This window comes from Nipponia nippon, unplaced genomic scaffold, assembly GCF_047370975.1.
Source record: "Nipponia nippon isolate SJK-2023a ecotype South Korea unplaced genomic scaffold, ASM4737097v1 scaffold_3, whole genome shotgun sequence".
Taxonomy (NCBI): domain Eukaryota; kingdom Metazoa; phylum Chordata; class Aves; order Pelecaniformes; family Threskiornithidae; genus Nipponia; species Nipponia nippon.
Window position 1 is genome coordinate 37,566,582 of NW_028262347.1, and position 23,704 is coordinate 37,590,285.

The following is a 23,704-nucleotide window of genomic DNA, read 5'->3' on the forward strand; positions in this document are numbered from 1 at the left end:
TCAAGAAAAAAAAACGCTCAGATCCAGAGCAGGCTCCAGGGTTGTGCACTGTGTTGTAATCTATACCGCACTAGACTCTCTCTCTTCTCAGGGTAGGTGAAGGTCACTGTGCTTTCGGCTATCGTTAGGATCACGGTGTTTGAAAACAGGCTGGTAGAGGCTGTACAGAAGCTGGAACACCTAGCCTTAGAAAGGACTCATGGGTAACCTAAACATCCTCCCTCACTTTCTCTAACTAGGTAACATGACTCAGTTTCGTTGGTCCACAGCTTTCCCTACCCTATAAAATTCCCACCACTTGACAGCACTGTTCACCTATCCGTTTACAGCCTGGTTACACACCACCAGCACGCAGCTCCCCGCACAAAGCGGCTGCGGGTCAGGACCACCCTTCGTCCTGCGGCCCCCGAGGCACCGAACCACCGGGCACGGACAACCAGGACCTTCAGCCCACGCTGGGACCGTGTATATCGAATGCTAATGGCGACGTGTATTTATGTACGTTCAACAGCTTGAAGTCGTTTGATGATCCTGAGCCCATCTTCAGTGCATATCGATTCTGCGTCCTCGAAAGCCGCTGGGGCGGCAGCCGCAGGCGGGAAGGCACCGGCACTGCCCGGACACTCCGCACCAGCGTGAGCGTGGAAGGACGAGGCCGGGAGTCCTCAGCTCTCGGCTCCGGGCGCCACGGGACGAGTGCTTCATGCATTCACCGTGCACCGGGGGCTGTAACGGCCCTGCTCGGGGCGGGGGGGGGGGGGGGGGCGCGCTGCTGGGGCGGCGGCAGGTCACGGTGCGGGCGGCCCTAAGCCTCTTCACCAGGGGACGAAGCCCAGGGCCGCGGGCGGAGGCCCCTCCCGCCCCAGCGGGGCGGCTCACGGCGCCGCAGCCGCCTCACGGCGCCCCCCGCCGGGGCCTCCGCCCGCACCGGGCGGGATGCGGGGCGCTCGCAAGCGCCTGTGCTCTGCCTTGATCGTCGCTTACGGCCTCTTCTCCCTCTACGCGGCCTACACTGTCTTCCTCCGGCCCCGCCGCCCGGCCGTCCCCCGCCCGCCGCACCGGGACCGCCGCGGGCCGCGAGGTGAGAGCGGCGGCGGGGCCGCGCCGGCCTGGCCGCGACCGGCGGCGCAGCCCGCGGGGACCGGGGGCGGCGGGTCTGATGCGGGGCCGACGCGGTTTGTCAGCTCCTGCCTGCGCCGGAGAGGCCTCGGCGCCCCCGGCGTGGGGGAGCGGCCGCGCCTCCCCCAGTTGCTGTCCCCGGCCTGGAAAGCCTGGGCCGGGCCGAGGGCAGCGCTTCGCCTCCCGGCGCCTCTGCTCGGGAGCGCCGCGGCTGGCGGGGCCCGGGGGCAGGGCCAGCGAGGCCCAGGGCCCCCCGCCGGCGCCGGGCCTGCGCTGGCGGCGGCCATTTCCCCGCTGCCGTGTGAGGCACCGGGCCGCGGGCCCGGGGGAGGCGGCGTGCCCGGCCCGGGGCGGCGGGAGGGTTGTCGGGTGCTGCTTGACATTCCGAATTCAAGAGAAGTCGTCAGTTGTCTAAACTTGCAAATCTGTTCTTTTTATGTAAATTACGCTTTTGGGTTTCTTAGATCATGTTGTTTTGGGAAATGAAGAGTGGAATCCGTGGGAAGGGGACGAGAAAAATGAACTGGTTGCTTCTCAGCAGAGATACGAAGCTAATCTTCAGATGATAAAAAACGCAAGATCTCACCTAGAGCAAACCAGTCTTAGAGTACAGATTTGGGGCAAAGCAGCAATTGGTAAGCAGATGTAATCGATGTCTATTAATCACTTAACCTTTCTGATATAGCACTTTTCTCTGCTTTTTTTTTAATGACTGAAATTTATGTATATGATTAATATGGATATCTGTACATGAAGAGCATTAAGGAAACGGTAGCTGTTACTCAAAATTATGTTAATACCAATATAAGAGTAGTTGGACTCCAGTTTCTTTGTATCAGTTCTTTTCAAGGCTGTTTTTCACATCTGTCAAAGAAAATGGTTCAAATGTCAGCCAGTTACTTTTTGAATCCAATCTAGCTTAAAATACAACACAAGGACAGGCCTCTTACTTGACTGTAACAGAATATTTGTTTTTGTCATATTTACACTTTGTGAAATAAAGCATCGCACAGTGGGAAATAAGGCATTTTCTGTACTTCAGTACTACTGGTACTGATGATCTTGGAAATTCTTCTGTTGTAGAAGGCAAAGTCTCTACATAAACTGGAGGCCAAGGTCCTTTCAAGCTCTTTAACTGCTGCTGAAGACATATCAGTGTTCTTCTTTTAGCTTTTTTGAACATGTAACATTTCCAGCGTCAGTTGAATTTTCATGTAACATTGTAGAACACATTGGTATATTGTATAGTGATGCATTCGATCACAAAAATTTGATGTGTTTCACAAAAGTGTAAGAGAACTGTGCCTGTCGCTAAAATGCTGATTAATATTTGCTCGTTTTTAAGTGGTAGGTGTACCAGAAAGAGATGCTAACATACGTGGTAGTGTGGTACATCTTCATCTACTGATATTTTGACAGCTAAAGAATCTTTTTAAATGGCCCTATGTGTGAAAAACTCATCTTAACTAATTCCAAGTAATACAGAATTTGGGAAACAATGTCCATATTGTATAGGAAGCTCTGACATTTTTTACCAAAGTTCTTACATCGTTATGCTTTTTAATTTCCCAGAAATACTTTTTATTTGCTGGGAGTGCAGAGTAGGCAAGATCCGTTCATTCAAATTGACCATCATGTCTTCATTTATGTAGGTCTTTACCTTTGGGAACATATTTTCGGAGGGCACCTTCAGCCACCTGATGTGACTGCACAGTGGAGAGAAGGAAGCCAAAAAGCTGGAAAAACATATTTCAGGTACTAGCTGCATGATGTTGACTTCAATTGTGTTAACTTTAACAAATGATGCATTGGAAGGAACATGGTAAGATGCACAGGTGCATTATTTTGTCTATCTCACAGTTGCAGTTATTTTAATATTAGTTGCAAATACTTTAATGTTATGTTTCGATAACTGAAGAATATGCACACAACTTCTCATTCAAAATTATCACAAGGATCGGTTATGTTTATTCATGGAAACACGTACTTGATAAACTTAGCAAATTCTAGCCCAAACATGTCACTATTAAAAAATAGAAAACTAGGGAGCAATTTCATCTGCTGTTTTATGAAGATTTGTGTATTTGAAAGGAACGTGGGAAGACTTACAAATGCTGAGAGGGAAGGCAGCCAGGAGACCTCAGGAGGGGGGGCAGAATACAACCCTGAGAAAAGTCTTAAGAACTGGGGTTTGGAGCTAACAGTTGACTGAAAGAAGCTTGGGGCTGTGAGGCAAGAATGTGTCTCCTGCTATTTGGTTTCTGTTGTATTCAGGGAAAAGGGACTTCACTCATTCATTCATAAATAGCATTTATAACAAAAACAATCTGTGAGACCTAGCATCTGGTTAATTACTTGATTTTCAAAACAAAATCTTGTATGTAAAGGAAGACGACACTTGAAGCATTGTTTGCATTAAAAATGGATTTTGATCTGTGATCATGCATGCTTTAAAACTGTTGTCAAACGTTTTATATTATTTAGTGAATGATACAGAACTTTTGTCTTAGGTTCTATTTAATACCATTTTTAAGGGTTTCTGTAAGGATACAGTGAAAGCTGAAGGATTTTTCATCTATTTGGCCAGTTTGCCAGCCTGCAGTAGTAGCTCTCCTGCATCATTTAGTCACTTGCATGAGGACCCATCTGTTAAAAAAGTTTTCTTTAAAAGCATAAATGACGCACTTAAGTGAATTTAACTTCCGAAAAACGTGTTGCTTCAGGAACGTGTTTTTTCCTCGCACAATAAGACAGGGGGTTCTAGTTGAAATTTGCAGGTAATGTTTGAAGTAAATATGTGATTGTGAATTGAAAGGGGTTTTTTTGAGTGATCACAAAAGTTTTTTTATCACTTTGAATTGCTTATCAGTGACTGTGTACATGGTACAGGCCATAGAATCTTTTCAGTAATGCCTACATCACATTCATAAGTGATTAAAAAATGTTTTCTGGAAAGACACTTAGGCTTGATTTAAACATAGCAATTATTAAAGAGTCTGTCTTACATCTAAGGAAATAGATGAAATGATATACTCTTTAAAAAAAATAGATGTATTCCTTGTCTGCAAATATAACCTGATCCTACAAGATGAGAGAATCAGCTATGAATGATGCTGCTGCATCTTGGTAGCCTCCTTGACAGAGCAATAGAGCTTTCCATTCACGGATGTGGAGAAAGGATACAATACTTTCTTTGAATAGGCAGCAGTGCCTGTAGTGTTATCTTGGTGGGAAGAGACTCTTGTTTCCAGAATTAAAATCTCAGAAGCTATAGAAATCAATGACACTTTACCAGATAGATTGTCTTCTTGGTATGGACATGAGGATTTTTTTCCAAGCTCTTGCTTTTCATGTTTATAATATGAAAATAATTTGCTGCACTTAATGAGCCTGTCGACTGATTATGGTTATTTTCTCCCTGGGGTGCCTGTTTCGGATGAATGATAACCTCACATGGTTCCTTAGGGTATGCATCTCTTAAAGACAGACTTCTATACTAGCATTTAAATATCTTCTTGTTATGTTTAGAGGAACCAGGGATAACGGAGTCTTTATTTTAACCAACTTGGACGCTAGACCCTATAAAAATATAAAGTTTAAGTTTGGTACCAACATAACAGATGTTAAAATTTGACAGGCTAGTAGGAACTTGTGCAAAGTATAGAAAATATGCAAATATAACTGTTATTTTAATGATTAGGATTCTGAAATTAGATAGCTGAAGTTCTACTTTTTAGTCAAATTGGAAATGTTATTTTGTATTTTTTTGTGAGGAAGAATTAGTACATGATTTTGGCTGCTCACTGGTTATAAGATTTGCTAGAATTGTTGACTTATTTATTGCCTGGCTGAGGTAAATTATCTCCATTTGATTACTAGATGAGGCTAGAGGGAACTAGCTGAGGTGACATATTTGGAGAATATGTGCTGCAGTGCAGTTTTTTGCGGTAAGTCTAATGATTGTTAAAACGTAGAGCTCTCATGAATGTTTTTAAAGAATATCAAACCTAAAGACACAAAAATGCCAAAATATCATGTGAACACAGTTGCATGAATAAGCCCATTTTGTATATTTATGGTGGAGAATACACATATTTATTATAGATTTTGATGGCTTCACATTTTTACCAAAAGAGTTGCCTAAAGTATACTAAAAGTATCAACTTCTACATGAAACGCAGGGACGTTTGTTTAAAGACACGGGTGGAGAAGGAACTGCATAGCTGTGGATTTTAGTGACAAGTTGGCACATTCATACAAGAAGTAGGAGAGCAGGGTTTAGCACTTCCCTTGGCCTGAAGCAATTCACATCCTTCTCTCCTGTCATCTAGGAGGATGTTGTAGAGCAGGGAGTGCCAAACTTCTTATCTCTTATCCTTAAGTAAGAGCATTCCTGAACTTCTGTTCCACTGAGAGTCACGCCCTCTCTGTTCTAACTTGAGGTGCTGCCTTCCCCCAGTCCCTGTTAGCCCCAGTTGCTGAGCAGTTCTTCAGTCACATTCTCCTGTCCTCCTTGTGCAAATTGCAACCATCTTGATTCATGCCAGGATGAAAGCATATGGGTCAACAAAGTTAACCAGCAAAGGTTTCTTTACCTGCCAAAGGATTCCACGAAGGATAGCTCATGGCAATTTAGTTTCCTTAATAGCCTTTTTGAAAATCCAAATACACTATGTCTACTGGATCCCCTTTACCTGTATTCTTATTGACACACTCATAGATCTTCGTCAGATCAGTGAGACAGGATTACTCATTTCCAGCAGTGTTTATCCACATATGTGATCAGTGATCATACCTTTTGATAAGAGCCAGTGATCTTACTATTTATTATAGACTCTTCCAGAGAGGGAAGTCATACTTCTCTGCTCCAGCGTCCTCTCAAATTGTTTTTGTTGATGGGAGTGATACTGACAGACCCCTTCTCATCAGGCATAGTGTCACTTCGTAATGACAGCTGCATACCTTTGCCAGCAGGTCTGCAATTTTCGTATTTGCGTTCCTTGAGAGCTCTCAAGGGAATGCCACCCAGGTCCAAATTCTCCATTTGGTATAACGCTTGTGGTGTTTCACCTTGTATTTCTTGCTGAAGAGAACGAGTTACCTGTGAGAATCTTCTCTGCTATGCCTTTGTCGTCGCTTTTTAAACCATTTTTAAACTGTTGTTATCAAGTAGTCTCTTCAGTTCTGTAGTTGTCTTTTTGGTATATTTTCTATATATTTTGGTTTTAATATATTTAAAGAACCTTTACCTATCAGCCAGAACATCCTTTTACAAGGTGCTTTTCAAATTACTTTTTAGCCTTAATTTTCTGTTTGCATTTCATCAGCATTTTGTGAGCTTTGCTGTCCTCCTTGTTTGGACAAGCTTTTTGTTGTTTTCAATGCTGACCTGTGCCCTTTGACAGCCTCCCTAACTTTTCTATTAAGCCATATGGGTTTGGGGGGGTTGTGTTGTTTCCTATTTAGGTTGAGGCACACAGCGTGCCTGGGCTTCTTACACAGTGTTTTTGAACAGCCTACAAGCTGCTTGCAAGCTTCTTGTTACTTGGGCTAGTCCTTTCAGAATTCTTTTCTTTATTGTCTCATTTTTAAGTAATTCCTTTATTGCATATCGAGTATCTATATGCTGGATGTATTTGGTATGTTCTCTCCTGCTGCAACGTTAAACTTCATCATATTGCTATTCCAGAGTAGCTGTCTGACGAACACCTTTGGAATTAGGTCTGGAAGATCCAGTCTGGAATAGCATCTTTTTCTATGGATTCTAAGACTAGTAGGGAAAACTAAGGATTTTATAGGAAGGAAGTAATTTATTGAGTCCAAAAATGTAATCTCCACATGTCGTCCTGATGAGGCATTGATCTGGCCTGAATGTGAGTAGTGAAAATCTCTTAATACTACTGTCTTAATTTTGCGGCTTCTGTGGTCTCCCTTACATTTCCCAATGCCTATTGTATTCAGACTGGGAGTTAATAGTACAACCTTAGCACTGTGGTTTTGTTATTCAAGTATGGGATTTCCATAGTGTTTCTTTTTTCCCCACTGTAGTTCTATGCTGTTAAGCTTCATATTTTCCTACACACAGGTCATTGCTTCCCCATCTGTGCATCCTGTTGTTCCTGTAAAGTTGATAGCCTCACAGTACTGTGTCCATAGAGAAAACCCTTTTTCCCCAGGTCTCTTTTTACAAGGTGATCATTGGATCAACTACGTATCCTGTTCACTGTTTAGGCATTCTGATGCTCAAGGTGTTCTCTCTTATGAATCCCAGTGATCTTTTCTCATTGTCTGTTAAACTTTGGATTTAAGTCTTTACCTGATTTACATTCAATCTATTAAAAATCTGGATTCCAAATCATGAGTCTCATGAAGCTTGGCTCCGAAATACGCCACTTCCACTGAGCCAGCAGCGTGGCAGCTGAACTCAGGCTTAGAATATGCTTGCCTAAGGTCAGTCTGCTTCAGATACCCTCACTGGAGTAGTTTTTACAGCTTTTGCTGTGAATTTTCTTTTCCTCATGAGGCACACTTGAACTGAAACTAGCTGTCAGTCTCAGCACTTCATGAGTTAAAACTCATGCTCATTCTAAATTAAGTTTAGCTGGTAGCTGAAAAACCGCAGTAATGCAGAAGGCATAGAAAATTAGCATTTCATTGACTCCTGAAAAAAAAAATTGTCAGTTTTTTTCCCTTCCACTCTTTCCCAAGCTATGTAATCACTAATCTTTTGAGTTCAGTCAATAGTCTGTTAATGCAGCAGTTAACTGAAGAGCAGGAGCTGGCAAACACTGGTTAGCTTCACTGCAGTTCATAAATGGGTGTTGTCAGATACCTGTAAATGATCAGTGATGTAATGATTTTGCTACATGATTGAAATTCCTCTGTTAAATAAATACATTGTGCAAGATCTAGAAGTGCAATTTTCTACCTAAAATGTTTCTGCTAACTAGCTTGTATCAAAGCCTCAAGTTTGACCTGGGTCACACAAGCAACTTAAGTTTACGTTTAGATACATACCTCTTATGTTATAGATTCTACTCAGTATCAGATGAGGTCTTAACCAAAACTACAGAGAACAGTAGTATGCCAGACCAGCCAGTTGTCCCTCGTAATGATACCCGGTTTAGTATACTCTTGCAGATTTTTGGGAGGGCCTCTCTTTTCTTCTTTTACTATATGCATTGGTTATTACTGGAATTAATAAAAAGTTTGACCTTTAGTGAACACCAAAGCACATCCTTCTTTTAAAGTTGACTGGTTTGCCCACATTTTGATGTTTGAATATGGTAGTAGTTCTGATTTATTGATAAAATATCTTATTTTCATTTAAGTCTAAATCTCCTTTTTCCTGAGCAAAGATGACGACAGCTGTATTCCTGTGTTACAGCTGTAGATATTAACAACAGAAATGGTTACAGTTGCACAGCTACTTTGCAGTATATTGCATTTACTTTATTGAAAGAAAAAGAAATATCTCTGGAGTACCGACTGTGTAGTAAGGATGTTTAGAGGATTAAGGTCAATAATTTATCTTAAGGGTGTTTACTGTTTGTATTTTGGTTTTCACAGCTTCATCACTGGTCCATCTGTAGTTCCTGGCTACTTCTCAGTTGAAGCTGAAAATGTTGTGCTAGTTCTGAATGGAAGAGAAAAAGCAAAGATCGCTTACGCCACGCAGTGGTTGCATTACGCACAAACATTAATTCAGACGCACAAAATACAGCATGTCGTGGTTGTGCTGCTTGGAAATGAGCAGTGCAACAATGAATGGATTCAACCATACCTGAAAAGGCATGGAGGATTTGTAAATCTACTCTTTGTTACTTACGACTATGCGTTGGTAAATGAAGAAGATATTTTCCAGTGGCCTTTAGGAGTAGCTACGTAAGTGCTATAGACACAAATTACAATTGAAACTTAATTGTTATGCATGAGGCATGGAAAATACATCTGAATGTTACTGCTGATACCCAAAACAATTATAGTAAGTAAATTGTAGAACATGATCCTGTTCATGATTTTTGAAATCAAGCGTTGGAATCTTCGGAAATTTCATTTAGCAATAAAAATGATAACAGTGGAAAAGAATGGTAGGATTTAGGGAGCTTTAAAAAAATGAACCTGTGTCGGGTGGGGTTGTCTGTTTATTTTTTCTTCAGTAGATTTGCTCTTGAGATTTATCATAAGTTCTGATGGGAATTTAGAAGATATTTATGTAATTAGGTTCCAACTACTGCTTGTTTAGGAAAGGAAAGGGATGGTATTGGTGGTACTTTTTCTTAACCTCTGTTGTGGCTCTCAAAAGGAAACTGTATGCCTCACGTTTGGAATTAGTATACTACAGTATCACAGTAATGTAGTCTAGCTTAACTGCTTACTCACAAAAATGGTTTTGTTGTATTTACTGCTCGAACTATTTATATGGAGTAGATAGAGGTTTGGTTCAGCTAGATGCATTTTTTTCCAGCTTACTCCTTATTAACAGAGTTAATGGTGTTTTAGCTACCTCTCATGGTAATGTAAGATGAAAAGAATACAGAATTATTTTCATATCTTGTGTTGAATTTGAATTCAATATCCTGTACTGAGCCAATTGGCAAACTGTATGGAGTTTTTATACATTGTATGGAGTTTTTATACATAGCTTGAACTTGCTCATAGTGTCCTTGAAATCCACTAAATTTGGATTCTTGATGGTGTCAGAGAATTGATGGCATTGGAAGTTTCAAAGCAAAAAGAAGTTGAGTTTTTGAGATGCCAGGACTAAGGAGACAGGTAATAGCAAGCAACAACAGTTACAACAGTAAAGTGGGGTGCAAAGCTGGGTGGAGAAAGATGGGTCAGGTATCAGAATGGGGTTTTGCAGCCCTTGCACACCAACAGTTGTAAAAATTGTGGTTAAAGGTATGCAAATGTACCAAATTTTCCCAGTGAAGAGGGAAAGTAAAGATGTAGAATACTGCAAAAATATTTGGCATGAAGAAAAAATGGTTTTCTGAAAGTAAATTAGTTTTAATGACATAGTAGAACTAGGAAAGGACTGTTCTATCAAAATTTGGAAGGTGAAGAAAGTGAATATGTCTTCAGAGAACCATTAATAGCAGTGACGAAATCATTGTGAAATAAAGTAGAGACTACCTTTGAAACCAGTAAAGAACTGGGATCAAGGGTATAGTTTTTCTTACAAAAAAAGAAACAACAGGGGAAGTAGAACAGTGATCTCTCAAAAATAATAACATTAGAAGGAATATGTGTCTTAATTTCAGAATGCAAAGGAGCAGAAACTTTTTTAACATTCATCTGTTCCAGAAAAAATATTAACTTTATGTCATGAAAAAAGTTAGTGCCAGCTCTTCAGCTGAAGCCGTGTTTCACTAGCTGTCATTCTGACCAAAACAAGTGATGTAAGATTTGAGGAATCAGTCAAAAAAATAAAAATGCCTGATGTGGTGAAAACACGTCTAAAAGGATGGCATACAGTTCACATTGGATCCCAGGATTTTGCACTGGGTTTGTTGAGTCCAAAAAGACAAGTTAAATAGCTTGTACAACAAGCTATTTAGTAGCCAAAAGATTAGATCAATGAAGTCCACCCAGATCAAAGAGACATTTTCCTTTGAGAGGTTACCAGTGGTATTTTCAGTTGATAAGCATGCCCAGAGATGAAGGTAGCTGAGACATAAACTCCATAGTTACCATTAACCTGGCCATTTCCATCAAAACTAGTGGTTGCATCAGGAACAACTGCTTTTGAGGAAGCATGTTTCTCAAGGACATTTTTGTGACATGCAGACATAGTATCTCTGATGTCAAAAGAAGACATAAGTATTCTGGAATATCTCTGAAGAGAGTGGTGGGGACAAAGGGAATAAAGACCAACTTTCAGGACAGGATTTGCACTGGTTTGCTTGTGGGTCTGTCTGTGGTTATAGATATGGATTGGGAACAAAGGGGTGGTTTTAGTCTTAGAATCTGCTGCTGTAAAGGTGAAATGGTGCAAAATATTTTTTCTTTGACATAAAACATATCATTATCTAATGTAAACATTGTTTTTACAGCTACAGGAATTTTCCAGTTGTAGAACCCAGCTGGTCAATGCTACATGATCCAAGATCATATCTATGTAATTTCTTAGGAACAGTTTATAAGAACTCCTCCAGGGAAACCCTAATGGAAATTCTGAAGCAGGATGGGCTTGACAAACTTTGCTGGATTGCAGCCAGAGAACAGTAAGACTTTGATTTACTTTGTGAAAATATTCGGACTTCTTTTGTGTAGTTCATTATTACCAATCCTTTCCTGAGTGTTAAAAAATAGTACAAGTAAAAGTAACCAGTCATCATTAAAAGAAAGAACATTGCCAAGACTATATAGGTCTTCATAATGCAAGGGCCTTTCTGTTGCTGTATTTTACATAAAGCGTATTTTTAAATACATAGAAAAATCTCCTATGTACACTACATATAAAGACCATCTTTTTTTTTCTTGTATACATTTGATTATGGTGGGAGAAGAAATGTTTGTCTTGCACCTTGTGTGCATTAATGTCTTACTAGAAGAAAAAGACAGCTATATTTTGTTGTGTCCCATATAAGAGAGTGGATTTAATCTGTATGGCATGGCTCTTTTTTATTTCAAGTAGGTAGAACAGATCTTTTGGCTAACAGGAATAGGGTTCTGATTGTATTTAATTTTGCCAAGCAACACCTGTAAAATGTTTGATAGCAGGCACAGCAGTGCTTAGGAAGACCTCAGCTACCCTGATGAAGAATCTCAGGAGATGGATTGTATCTGTGACATAAACTCTTATCTCACAGACGTTCTGAGGCACTGCAGGCAGATGGATTCAGGTTAACGGATTGCTTTGCATCCTAGCTTTTGAAGAGCAAACCTCTACTGATTTAAAGTATTTGAGGCCAAAAAAATTCATTAAAAGCTCCATCGAGTGTCTCCCTGTATGTCTCTTTCTGAACTCTGCTGTGAAGTAAATTGACATATGCGTCATCCAGATCATGCAGAAGATTTAAAATGGCGTTTCAATTTGCCTCTTACACTTCTAAGTGTTAATAATTTCCTAAAAGGACTATATCTAAAAAGTGTTACAGTCTATTTTTAACAGTGACATTTTCAATAAATTTTTAGAAGACTCTTTAAGAATAGTTAAGACTAAAAGTAAAAGCCTGTTGGTTGTGTGTGTAATATAGAATTTTTACATTGACAGCATTTCCAGTTTTATAAATCATTGAAATTAAAGCATATCTGTTTTTTCATTGCAGTGCCTCTGGGAAAAATGTTAATTTTCAACCCCTTTACTTTCCTAGGTGGCAGCCTCAAGAAACAAATGAAAGTTTCAAAAACTATCAAGATGCCTTGCTGCAGAGTGATTTGACATTGTGCCCAGTGGGAATAAATACAGAATGCTATAGAATTTATGAAGCTTGTTCTTATGGATCTCTGCCTGTTATAGAAGATGTAATGACACCGGGTGATTGCGGAAATTCATCAATGTACCACAGTGCTCCATTACAATTATTAAAAACCATGGGAGCTCCATTTATCTTTATTAAAAGCTGGAAAGAGCTTCCTGCTGTTCTAGAGAAAGAAAAAAAAATGAGCTTACAAGAAAAGATTCAAAGGAGGAAGAAGCTTATAGAATGGTATCGAAACTTCAAAGCATGGATGAGACAGAAATTCATTAGTACTTTGGAAAAATCATTTTTGCCTAGTGATAAAGGATAAGTTATTCCTTTTGAGTAGATTGAAAGCTTAATTTCCATTAACCTTCCAAGGAAGATTTACACAAAAGAAATCTCACAGGGCAGATGCATTCCTTTTGAAGTCAACAGAATTGCACCAGCTTGACCAAGAGCTACGTTTGGCCCTCCATCCTTAACAATTTTCAGAGAGGTTGTTGACTTAGCAGCATGGTAGTCTGCAAGGATGACAACAATTTTATTACTGTTTTTACAATTTCTGTGTTGGTGTGTGACCTGCTAAATTTTTTCTTAGGAGAATATCTTTGAGCATGTGAACTTGTTAAAATCCAACATGAGTACAACAGTTGTGTTTGAAGAAAAGAGAAGAATGAAAGCTGTATGCTACAGGGTAATTTATTATGTAGACTAAAGAAGAAAAGTATGATCATAGCAAGATTGCCAGGTTTAGCACAATCATTAAGATATATCCTGGTAAGTGCTTGTTTTGAAAATGTGAACTGTTTACTTGATCGACATTTCATTTCCAAGAAGGTGTCCATGAAGCTAATTAAACACTGTGGAATAAAAATTTGTATTTCAAGGTAAAAATAGAGAACTCTTTCTTAGAAATATGTCATAATAATATATTTCCTCTTTAATTTCAGATATCAAAATTGCTTTCTTTCCTTTCCCTTTAGTCTTGGGACATATTTTTCTGAAGTTCTGCTGTGGGAGCATTCATTACTTGCAGTTACAGCTGCATATTCTGAACACCGGACCTTAAACACGAATTTGCTTGTAGCTTATCTGATTTCTCAAAATCTGCTGAAACTTGTCAACTCCAAAAGATGGCAGAGGTATAATACTGCGTGTTTATGGTACTACATGTACAACAAACAGTTTCAACGGTTTTTATTAAATGTAACCGAAGGGATCTGTTACTCTTTTTGTACATCAGAAATGAGTGAGTGCGCTATTATCTTCAGTGTGTTCGGCTGAGCAGTGTTACTGCGTACACAACGTTGGCATACTGAAGGTGGTGTCAGTTTTCTGTCTTTAAGTATCAGCATGCCGTATGGGTTCATTCTCATGTAGGAATTCAAAAGCCAGTGCAACTGTACTGCTTCAGTGATATTCATTTGTGTAATGATACTATCTAGTTCTGGAATATGTATCATGCAAGAGCACTTCTGTGGTTTTTTTCTGTTTTCTTGCATCCCTTCTGTGAAAAAACAACAAAAAAAAAACCCACCACCCCCCAAAAAAACAAACAAACCCAAAACATGTAAAAACATTGTGTTTTAGTTTGCTAACAGTGGGTGATATTCAGGGTGGCTGCTCTAGATATGTTTTAGAAGACCTGGATTTTTAGGAGCTTGCATATAATCTGCTCCAAATAATCCGAATTATGTGTCTGACATGAGTTTCCTGTGACTATCCACCCATTTTATCTGAAGCATCGTGCTGTTGCAATGCAATGCAAATGTACTCCATTCAGCTGAGACTACAAGTACAGCTATCACAATTCAGCATGGAGCTGATGAGCCCTGCTTAGAGGTCGACGTTGTTAGACCAAATTTACCATAAATTTCCATACTGAGGATCTGAGGTAGCCATCTGCACAGTAATACACAGCACTTAGAGGGTTAGAGGAAGCTTGAGTATCTGCAGTAGTGTAGTGTCGTTGCTGTAATTTCTATCTAGTAGAATCTTTCTTTCTCCACAAGCTACAAAACTGCGGAGCAATGATCTAGAGCAGCGTTTTTCAACCTGTAGTCAGCAGATTCCCTCGGCACTCCTGCAGGATTTCAAGGAACTGCAAAAAACACCTAAGAAGTCTTTACCAGTCAGCCTAGATTCTTAAAAAAGAGGCTGCAGCTCCTAAAAAATTCTAATGGTATGCAAGTTGAAGCCTGAAAAACAGTTCAGTGTGTTACTTTGTCATCAAGTAGAAGGAGCGTGCTGGTATTCATGTGTTCATTTCTAAGTCATTGTGAGTTTATTTCCAAACTCATGTGGCAGTTATATCTTAAGGCCGGCCAAGACATGCACCAAAGTTTTATCAGAATTTCACATTGCAGCTGCTTGCCTGCTCTTGGAGTTCAAAGGGAAGTAATTTGCATTTTATCTACATCTAACCAATTCGTGACACTGCAAATTCACCTGCTTCAGTCCAACACGAATTAGCACTAGGAGTTTTTTCTTGTGTTCTATTTCCAGTGCTAATGGAGCAAAGAAAGCAAAACATCTTGAAGCCAAGGGAGGGTTCCTAACACATTAGGCAGGTTGCTAGTATTTTAATTATTCCCTTATTCCACTGTCCCAACTTGTGGCAGACAGTGTAGTTCTCCTGTTTCTACTTCCTAATCTTTTCTCATTTGGAGACATTGTCAAATCTCTGTCCTATTTGGATCCAGAGATGAGCAAGACAATAAAAGCGACGTTGGCAAAAAAAGGATGAGACCGAGGGAAGAAAGACAGTGAGGGGTGCAGGAAATCAGCTTATCAGTGGTAGAGGAAACTGGTTTAAAAGAAGAGAAGCAGCTAAGCCACTGGCAAAAAAGATGATAGTTTATCCCCTGCATGACACGTCCAGGCAGGAGAAGATAGTATCTACTGTCAGTGAGAAGATGAAGAACCAATTCAGTTGTTCAATACTGAGAGGAGGATGGATGCTCTGTTTTTGCAGTTAGCCCTCTGGTTCAAGACTGGGGTGGTGAAGTACGGCTTTCCAGAGCACGAAACAAGGACTTGAGGCCTCTTACAACCGCACATGCTGTCTCCGTCGGAGAGGGAATTCTGCACAGAACCAAGCCTGTCTTGAGTCAAGAAAGCCAATTGTAACATCAACTGTTACGCAGATTGCTAATTATGCAGTGTTTTGCATCACACTTAGATTTGTATGCTGAATATATAACTCCGCCAGTTTCGTTATCAGAGGTATTTCCTGCTGATGAAGACTTCACAAATTAAGCTGGATTGCCTTGCTATAAGAAGAAACAGATGTAGCTTCTCACAATTTAGTGTAACTCTGTCTCTCCTACATAATTCTGAACGCATTAAGAGTGGCTGTGAACACATGGTGTAAACCGTTTAAAAGGTTGGTTTCTAGCGAGCAGTATGTTTCCAAAGACACGTAACCAGTCTGTATAACTGTTGGTAATCCGGTAGATGAGGAAGTGGCTTGCAAAGGATCCGGCTGCCGGTTGCTTACCGTTCTTGGACATTTAAGTTATGATAGTGTATTTCAATAGTTAGGTTTTCTGGTATTTTTAGATACAGTCTTTCCATGACTGAAAGTCATACAAGGAATGATACAACTAAGAGTTTTGTAGAAGCCTTTCTTACAGCAATTATTAAGTATGGATTAGGATCGGTATGTGCTGGGATCACCGGATTCTCTCTTGGCTTATTGCCCTCACCAAAACACTTGCAAAACCACAGAAATAAAGTGCTGTTGCTTCTTGGCAAACCTTGCATGTTAGTAATAACCTCTAAAAGCTGGGCAAACTCAGAAGCAGGTTCCATGCTCTAGCGTCCTAAAACATTTCCAGGAATTCTTCCTGCTGGGATGGGAGAAATGAATGACAGTTGAACAAGATTATGCTTACTTTGGCGTGTTCATAAAGACTGACGTTGGGAGAGACGAAAGTATTTCAAATGCAGTTCCAACCATGCCCTAAGAAACTGTTGCTTCCAAGAAAATGGCTACCATAAGGCATGTTGGGACTGCCATTTTCCAGTAGCTAAGGAGTTTAATGTTTATGTAGTGCTGTGAATCCTACACAAAGGGTTTGATGAATCAGCCAAAAAAAAAAAGCTGACCTGTTGAAAATGTGCCTGAAAGGATGACGTACTGTTTACATTGGATCCCAGGAGCTTGTGTTGGGTTTTTTTTTTTGCCTTCTGTGTCCGCAAAGATAAGTTAAATAGTTTGTACAATAAGCCCTTCTGGGATCACTCCGAAGTGGTGCTATAAAAACCATGCTGTGCAGCAAAAGTGACAACAGTTCTGAACTCTTCTTCTCATCCCAGCAGCTTACACAAAGAATTGCATGGATTTCTTACTAATCACCAGTCCATAAATCATGACCGATAATCCTCTTGATAGGGAAACTGCTTACAAAAGGTCACATTACTGATTGATACTTAAACTCTTTGGGTGGATCAAATTCCAGGATTTCTTCAGTATCTCCTGAACAATAAAAACCAGTAAGTGGGTATGTATTTTTATCTTGTCAATATAAATACTCTTCATGTCTTTACTACTAATCTGAGCATGGACAACTCCTTTGAGTGTTAAAATCTCTCCATGTGCCTGTAGTTTTAAAGAACATAAAAGCTGAAAAGGCACTAGAGTTGAAATCCGAGGGCCAAGAGGAATGCTAATCTGAAAAAGATTAATGCCTATGTACATTTCTGATGTATTTCATTCAAAGTGTGTAAGAGAAAATGCAGCTGAGAACTGTAACTACACGGCAGTAAAACGGTGATGCAAAGTTTCAAAACAGGCTGTGTAACAGTAGTCCCCTAGTGTCTGGTGTTTCAGCGTGGCTAGTATTTTAAGTGTCTCTGGTTCAGCATCCCCTAAAGAGGCCTCAGTCTTCAGAGGAAACTGCTACACGTTTTGAAAATCAAGAACCTTTTAAGATTGCTCTAGTTCAGTATCCAAAAGCGACTGTCCAGTTTTGAGAGGCTGGCCACGCAGCCAGGTATTTGTATGGTAACATCTCATCTCCTAATTGTGTTGAGTGCCCTGGCAGCACATGCTTTTCTATTCACATTTTCTTTGAACACCCTTGGGACCCGAGTGCAACTTGGTGAACGCTGCTATACTAGCATACAAGATATCTCTGATCCGTAGTCCCACAACACAGATGTGTTTTGTCAAGCATGCCATGAAATAACACGCCTCATTCTCTCAGCCAGTCTTACACCAGCTTAATCATAGAAGGGCAGTTTTAGGTAAGTATCCTCAAATTGCTTCCTAGTTGATATTCTGTACGGTCCCATCTGACAATGCAAAATTTCTGGTTTGCAGGTGACGGCACTCCCCCTTCCTATGGTCTTCATTTCTTTCATCTTCAGGAATACCTCATTTGTAGCTTGAGCTGCATCTTTAAAACAAACAGAACAGAACTAAAGTATTATACATGGTTTCCATTAAATGTGTGTTTTCAGAAGATATGAGATGCAAAATAAATGCATCAAACAGAAATGAGTCATTTGCTGAGATCCAGATGAAGACACAGCCCATTGAAAGACAGCAAGTTGTGCAGGCGGCCACAAATAAAGAACAATGAATCTCTGAATGACTGAAATTAGCCTGATTCTTTCAGATGAAGTTATTCAAACAGCATAAATCTGTTAAATGTCATATTTTGAAGTTTGCTATAACAAAGGAGTTTTGTTCAGGGCCCAAAATGCAAGGTTTCTACAGAAGTCATTTCTTTCCTTTCATGTTTTTCTCTCTGCGATGGAGTTCTTTTCTGAAGAATAAGGGTAGTCCCTGGCCATGGGCAGAGGTCCACCCTAAGTAATATTTACATAGGAGATGCTGAAACATCTTTCTCTGTGGCTGCTTATTTACTGCTTTTTAGTATTTGTGCCAACCCATGTCAGCAATGAGGCTACCACGGTGCTAGATGCTAATGTACAAAATACTCTGGGACGTGAGATACCGAGGTTTAAGCCTTTGGTCCGGGTTGGGCAGAGCAGGGACGCTGCCACCGCCACTGCCCAGGTGCCGTTTCGGAAACATGACCACGGGGAAGTTCTGTGTTGAATGTCTTTGCTCCTACTTTTCATGGGGGGAAGAAAAAACCAAAGGTTTCCTTTGTCATGGTGGAAAGCTGGGAATAATAAACAAATCTTGAAATTTTGTATAAGACATGAAAACAGTCCTATGCTATAGAAGACAAGAGTAGGCCGTCACTGTCTGAAGAAGCTCAAAAGACCCAAAGAAATAATCTCTGGCAGGCTTTAGCACAAAACCTGATTTTTTTTCTCTTCTTTTTCACTTCTGTTTTCTCTTTCTCATACTAATTATGTTTTCTGTTGAATGGCATTTCATCAAAATCACACTACGCTAGAATCAATTAAACTGTTTGAACAGTGAGATCTACCATGTAATGGTGGAACACAGCAGCAATGTTTGGACCTTGCTTGATGTTAAGGAGTTTTACAGGAGTAGCAATACTCCAAGATGAATTTGAAGATGTCCCATATTCAGGACAGGATTGTATCGCTATTTAACAGCCTTTTATTCATCAACCTGTGCGAAACCATGCATATATTAGGAAAGGTGCTATTTCACTGAAATTTAGACTACTATAATAGTCCTGAGCAAATTTAGTAACTGAACTAAACTTCAAGATAAAATACGTGGTAGATTTTGATAGCCTTATTACTTTGTTTGCGAGTTACATAAATTAGGCAATTGCTACTTCAGGTGTAGCACAAAGATTTCTTTATATCCTTAGACAAAAAGAACTGTATCGGAAACTATATAATTTTTTTAATAATATTCTGTTGTCTGCTACCATTGGATATGTGGAAAGTAGGCAGTTTGATTTCAAGAGAGTTACTCTTAATTTCCACAAAGACAGCCCAGTGGACTTCAGCTCATGGATTCTCTTTGAATCTGGATCTCCATATTCGTTCTCTCCGAATACGGAAACGCAGAATTAAGGACAGCTCTGTTCCCCTAAGGGGAAATGGAATGTACTGATTAATCGCCGTAGGAATTTAAATGGTGCTTCACACTTCCTTCAAATGCTAGCATTGATTTAAGGCAGCCAGTGAGGTGTGCTCTCTGATATGCAGTCTTTCATTGCATATTCCTTATTGCTGGAAGGTTTGGTTTATTAATTTAGCAGTGATTTATCAGTCTCTGTCAATGCAACCCTTTGCTGATGATTGCAGACTATCATCATGATTGTTTTTCACTGAAAACTAAGTGGTCTTACTAATGCTAAAGCTGAAGGCAATATACCATCTGATGAGTACACAAGCAGGAATCTGCAAGTTATGCTGTGTTGTACCAATTTTCCTTCCTTCCCCTGTCTAATCAGCGTCTGATCGTTTCTTCTTGTATGTCTCCCCGTGTCTTGTATTTTCTCCCTGTGAGCTGATTTTACCCAGCTGACCTTCTTTTCGCATTGTTATTTTCAGATTATAGCAAATTGCTTGCTATCTGGTAGGGATATAATTTCCTTGTCCCCGTGGAGAATTTCTATCAGGTGCCCAATCTCAGTGTAGATGTAATTAGGCTTTTGCTGAATTTCTGCCTTAGCAAAGCTCTTGCTGTTACATAGCGTGCTGCCAAAATATCTCTCTGTAGGATATTACGTCATCTGAGTGCTTGTTTCTTAAACATCTATAGTCTGTTGTTTAAGATTTTTGACTGTCTTTATTAAAAGTTCAGTGAAAAGGATTACGTTTGTCGGAGCAGAAAAGAGGACTAACTTCAAACATTTCTTTGCTTTCCATTTTACAGCAAGGAATGCTCTTCATTCCCTGAATGAAACTTCACATGCAACTGTAGATACCTGAACACAGCTTATGGTGTTTGACACCAAAGTCTTAGACATTGACTCATGACTTTTGAGATCTGAATTCAGTTCCCCACAACATAAGCTACCACGGGCTAAATCCACCAGAGGATATTCACATCCAGTGTAAAACCTAGGGCAGGTCAGTTCTGCTTAGATTTACTGTGCAAAGGACCAATCCTTTGAACTAGTGCTAGACAGCCTGTGGTGCTTGGCCTGCTGGTGAGCTGTGAAACACCACAAAATGGTCCTTAAAACTGTTGCTTTTTTTTGTTTCTCAATTGCAAATGCACATTCCCCATGCGCAGATAAACCAAGAAGTTCCCCATGCTGCCAGTGTTCATGGTGAAACAAGATCACTTCGTTTGCTACTGCTTTGCAGTAAAGTATTTACAAACATGAAATACAACTTTGTTAAAAAAATGATCTATGTGGTAAGTATTTTACTGTTATTTCCTCCATCATCAAAGAGCAGTATGATGCAAGGTGGAGGCTAGGCTCTCCCCCCTCCCTTGGCTGTTGCATGCTCCCTTGGTTTAAAACCTGCTGGCTACCCCAGAGCTCCCACACTCTCACCAGTGGAAACCCCTCTACTTCTGCGCCTCCACATGCCCCCGAGTTCCCCAGTCTGGCCAGGGCTGAATGACTCCATGCTTCTCTCCAGCCAAATGTCACTCCTCAGACTATGTATTCTCATATTCATTTCCCTCCGAGCCCGTTACACATGCCCACAGCGTGCCCAATGTGCACCTCTTGGGTCGGATTCTTCAAAAAGAAAAGGCAAGCCGTTTTGTTCAGAAAGCAGCACCTCAGAAGGAGGGGATTATGCCTGTTCTTTCATGTCACTGTTTGGGGGTGAGAGCACTTCCCCAAGACGTGTGAGAATGGGGCTTGGTTCCCTTCTCCACCTGTGTAAACTTGAACCCACATGTTCCAGCTCCCAGAGTGAAAAATGCACCAAGTGTCAGCATAAACCGGAGCTGGTCTTTCTCCATTTAAAGTCATCCCGCTCTTCACAAAGCCTTCCAGTATTCACTGGGATAGCGAATATGCATGTATTGCTTATGGCATTCACCTAAAGGACAGGCGTCCTGAGCTCCTGTCTCTGTTCCAGATGTTCGTGTATTTCCCATAGGATAATCATTAGATAAACACCAGTTTCCCATCACTTGTTGCAACCCCCTTTCCCTGTAAGGCAACTCACTGTTGTAGGAACTTAGATGCATAATTCAGTATGAGGGAAAACACCGCAGAGATCACACACCTAAGTTGAACACTGCAACAGTGAGCATAACGCCACTTCAACGCCCCGGCCAAACCCACTCCAGCACTCCCCTGTGCCTCTGCTCCGGTAGGAACAAGAGACGCTACACCTATATAGCATAAACCGGTGCAGAGCTCTAAGCTTAAATCTGAAAGCTGTAATGCTACATCCCTCATGCATTCAAACGTGGTGGTATGTATGTCCGCAAGCCTCTCAGAGGGGCTCACGAGGAGCAGCAGCACAGCGTGCACAGCAGCCCCCCGGCTAGCGTGATTGCCACTGGCTCCTGTTCTTGCTACGCGCTCCCAATGGCAATGTAAATGTGGAACCAACTTAAATAATGTTAATAAAAATCAGCTTATAAATATTTCAGAAAGAAACAGAGCAGCAGGAGTACTGCACCTAAATAGCAACTTACAAACTCCAGCATTTAGCTCTGGCTCCACAACCCCCTCTCCGCTGGTTTCCCTGTTTGTAGGCTAGCGATCTCTCTCCCACTTCCCATGGGCGCAGCTGTGGTGAAGCTGTACTGATCTGCTGGTGTTGGGTCAGTAGGCTGACGATTCCCGTTGTTCTACAAATCTGTATATGCAATCCTTCTGTTGGACAAGTATACATTTTTAAACTTTGGGAGTTTGAGAGTGCCTTGCTATCAGTATCCCAGCAACTTCTTCTCTCGGTTTGTATTTTCTGATTGTGATTTTATATATGGTATATAAATGCATTAAAAATATGTTTTCTTAAACAAAGACGACAACTGGACATAGTACTTTTCTGTTTAATACTTAAATCAAGCATTTAACCTGCTTCTGGGCCTATAATCCACAAGACTTTTCTGTTGCATACAGCAGCTACCAATCTCCCCCTTTGTTGACTTTAATTAAAGTGTTTCAGTTATTGATTGAACCTCCTTCACGCAACATTAAATTGTTTTATCAAAGGATCATAGCTTTTCCCTGTTGAATTCACAGCCTACCAGTAACACCCTATTCTCTGGTGCCTTGATTGCTCTGATCTTTCATTAGAGGCTGCTCTTCTCCTTCAGGGCTTTGGCTAATTTGCGTTCCTCAGACTGCAAAGTCATAGGGTGTAGTCACCCCCCCAAAGACTACTCATGATCGTGGCTATCCTTCTGCTATCTTCTGCTACAAACAGAGGTAACAGATGATACTGAAGGGAGCCATTATTTTGTTACGAACCAGAGCCTTGGAATGACCATACATCACTTTGATATACCTAATCTCAGTATGAGAAGTATAAATCTCTCAAAAACTTTGTTAATGATTTCTCAGCTGCTTAATGTAGCAAGCATAATGTAACGTTCACATGAAGGTTGTGTTAGATGGCAAAATGCAAACGGCTGACTTGCAACAGTTCAGTAGGCAGAAAAGAGAGAGACAAATACACTGGCTGTATATTTTATGAACTTGCAGCAACACTTGACAAAGAAATATTCAAGTTGCTAAGAAAAAAATACAACTGCACCAAAATAAATATGAAGTTTTCCCCTTTGTGTTTTGTCATTTATCACCCACAATCCAATAGCAGTCTGAGTTTTGGGGACCTTGTTGGTAGCGTTTTGTAGCTTGCATTTCACATGGATGGGACTAGGGGCCGAGACTGAAGGAGCGGCAGAAGGACAGAAACCTGAGGCTCCAACAGCATGGGACAAATGAGGACTGGGGACAGCAGTAGCCAGGTCTGCTTCAAATATCTTCAAGCACTGCCTAAGACAGTGGCTTCACTTCCCATTCTAAGAAGCTTGGCAGTGTAATACTTTTACTACCCACATTAAGTGTATATTCTGGAGGCCACTGTTTCAATAGGCACCAGTGAAGTGATCAATAATGCAGCGTAAATGGGCTCTTGCCAGAGACAAAAGACTGCCAGCGACTGAGGCACTGAGGATTTGGGTAGGTCTTCCCTGGGTTTATCCCAGACACGCTTGACCTCCTGTGTTGGGCTTGCTGAAAGCTAGATACATAGGCTCTGAAGGGAGCTGAGATCTCTGAGCAGCATTTAAACAATAAATGCATGGCATGGTGGCAGAAGTGGAGTGAAATCAGAAGCAC

The 23,704-nt window shown here is 40.8% G+C and overlaps 1 protein-coding gene across 8 annotated transcripts; it reads left to right on the forward strand.

Annotated features, from left to right (window-relative positions):
- Positions 1–833: 833 nt before the first annotated feature.
- RXYLT1 (ribitol xylosyltransferase 1) lies at positions 834–18,123 on the forward strand. Of its 8 annotated transcripts, XR_015706776.1 has the most exons (8): positions 834–1,081; positions 1,584–1,754; positions 2,772–2,874; positions 8,689–9,003; positions 11,178–11,348; positions 12,441–13,672; positions 16,854–17,035; positions 17,857–18,123. XR_015706776.1 is itself a non-coding variant. In XM_087767167.1 (6 exons), exons 1-6 carry the CDS (start codon positions 937–939, stop codon positions 12,856–12,858), a joined length of 1,230 nt encoding a protein of 409 aa, XP_087623293.1. In that variant the 5' UTR covers positions 834–936; the 3' UTR covers positions 12,859–16,845. The 8 variants fall into 8 exon arrangements, 4 of the variants coding, with proteins under 4 accessions (XP_087623293.1, XP_087623292.1, XP_087623294.1 ...); XR_015706779.1 differs by lacking the exon at positions 16,854–17,035 and having other exon boundaries at positions 12,441–13,307; XR_015706777.1 differs by lacking the exons at positions 16,854–17,035; positions 17,857–18,123 and having other exon boundaries at positions 12,441–13,417; positions 13,514–16,844.
- The last annotated feature ends 5,581 nt before the right edge of the window (positions 18,124–23,704 follow it).

Excerpts from the sequence above, each read along its gene's own strand:
- RXYLT1 (XM_087767166.1), top strand. The coding sequence starts at position 937 with ATGCGGGGCGCTCGCAAGCGCCTGTGCTCTGCCTTGATCGTCGCTTAC. Across the intron at positions 2,875-8,688 it reads GCTGGAAAAACATATTTCAG|CTTCATCACTGGTCCATCTG; the intron begins GTACTAGCTGCA and ends TGGTTTTCACAG. Across the intron at positions 11,349-12,440 it reads TGGATTGCAGCCAGAGAACA|GTGGCAGCCTCAAGAAACAA; the intron begins GTAAGACTTTGA and ends TTACTTTCCTAG.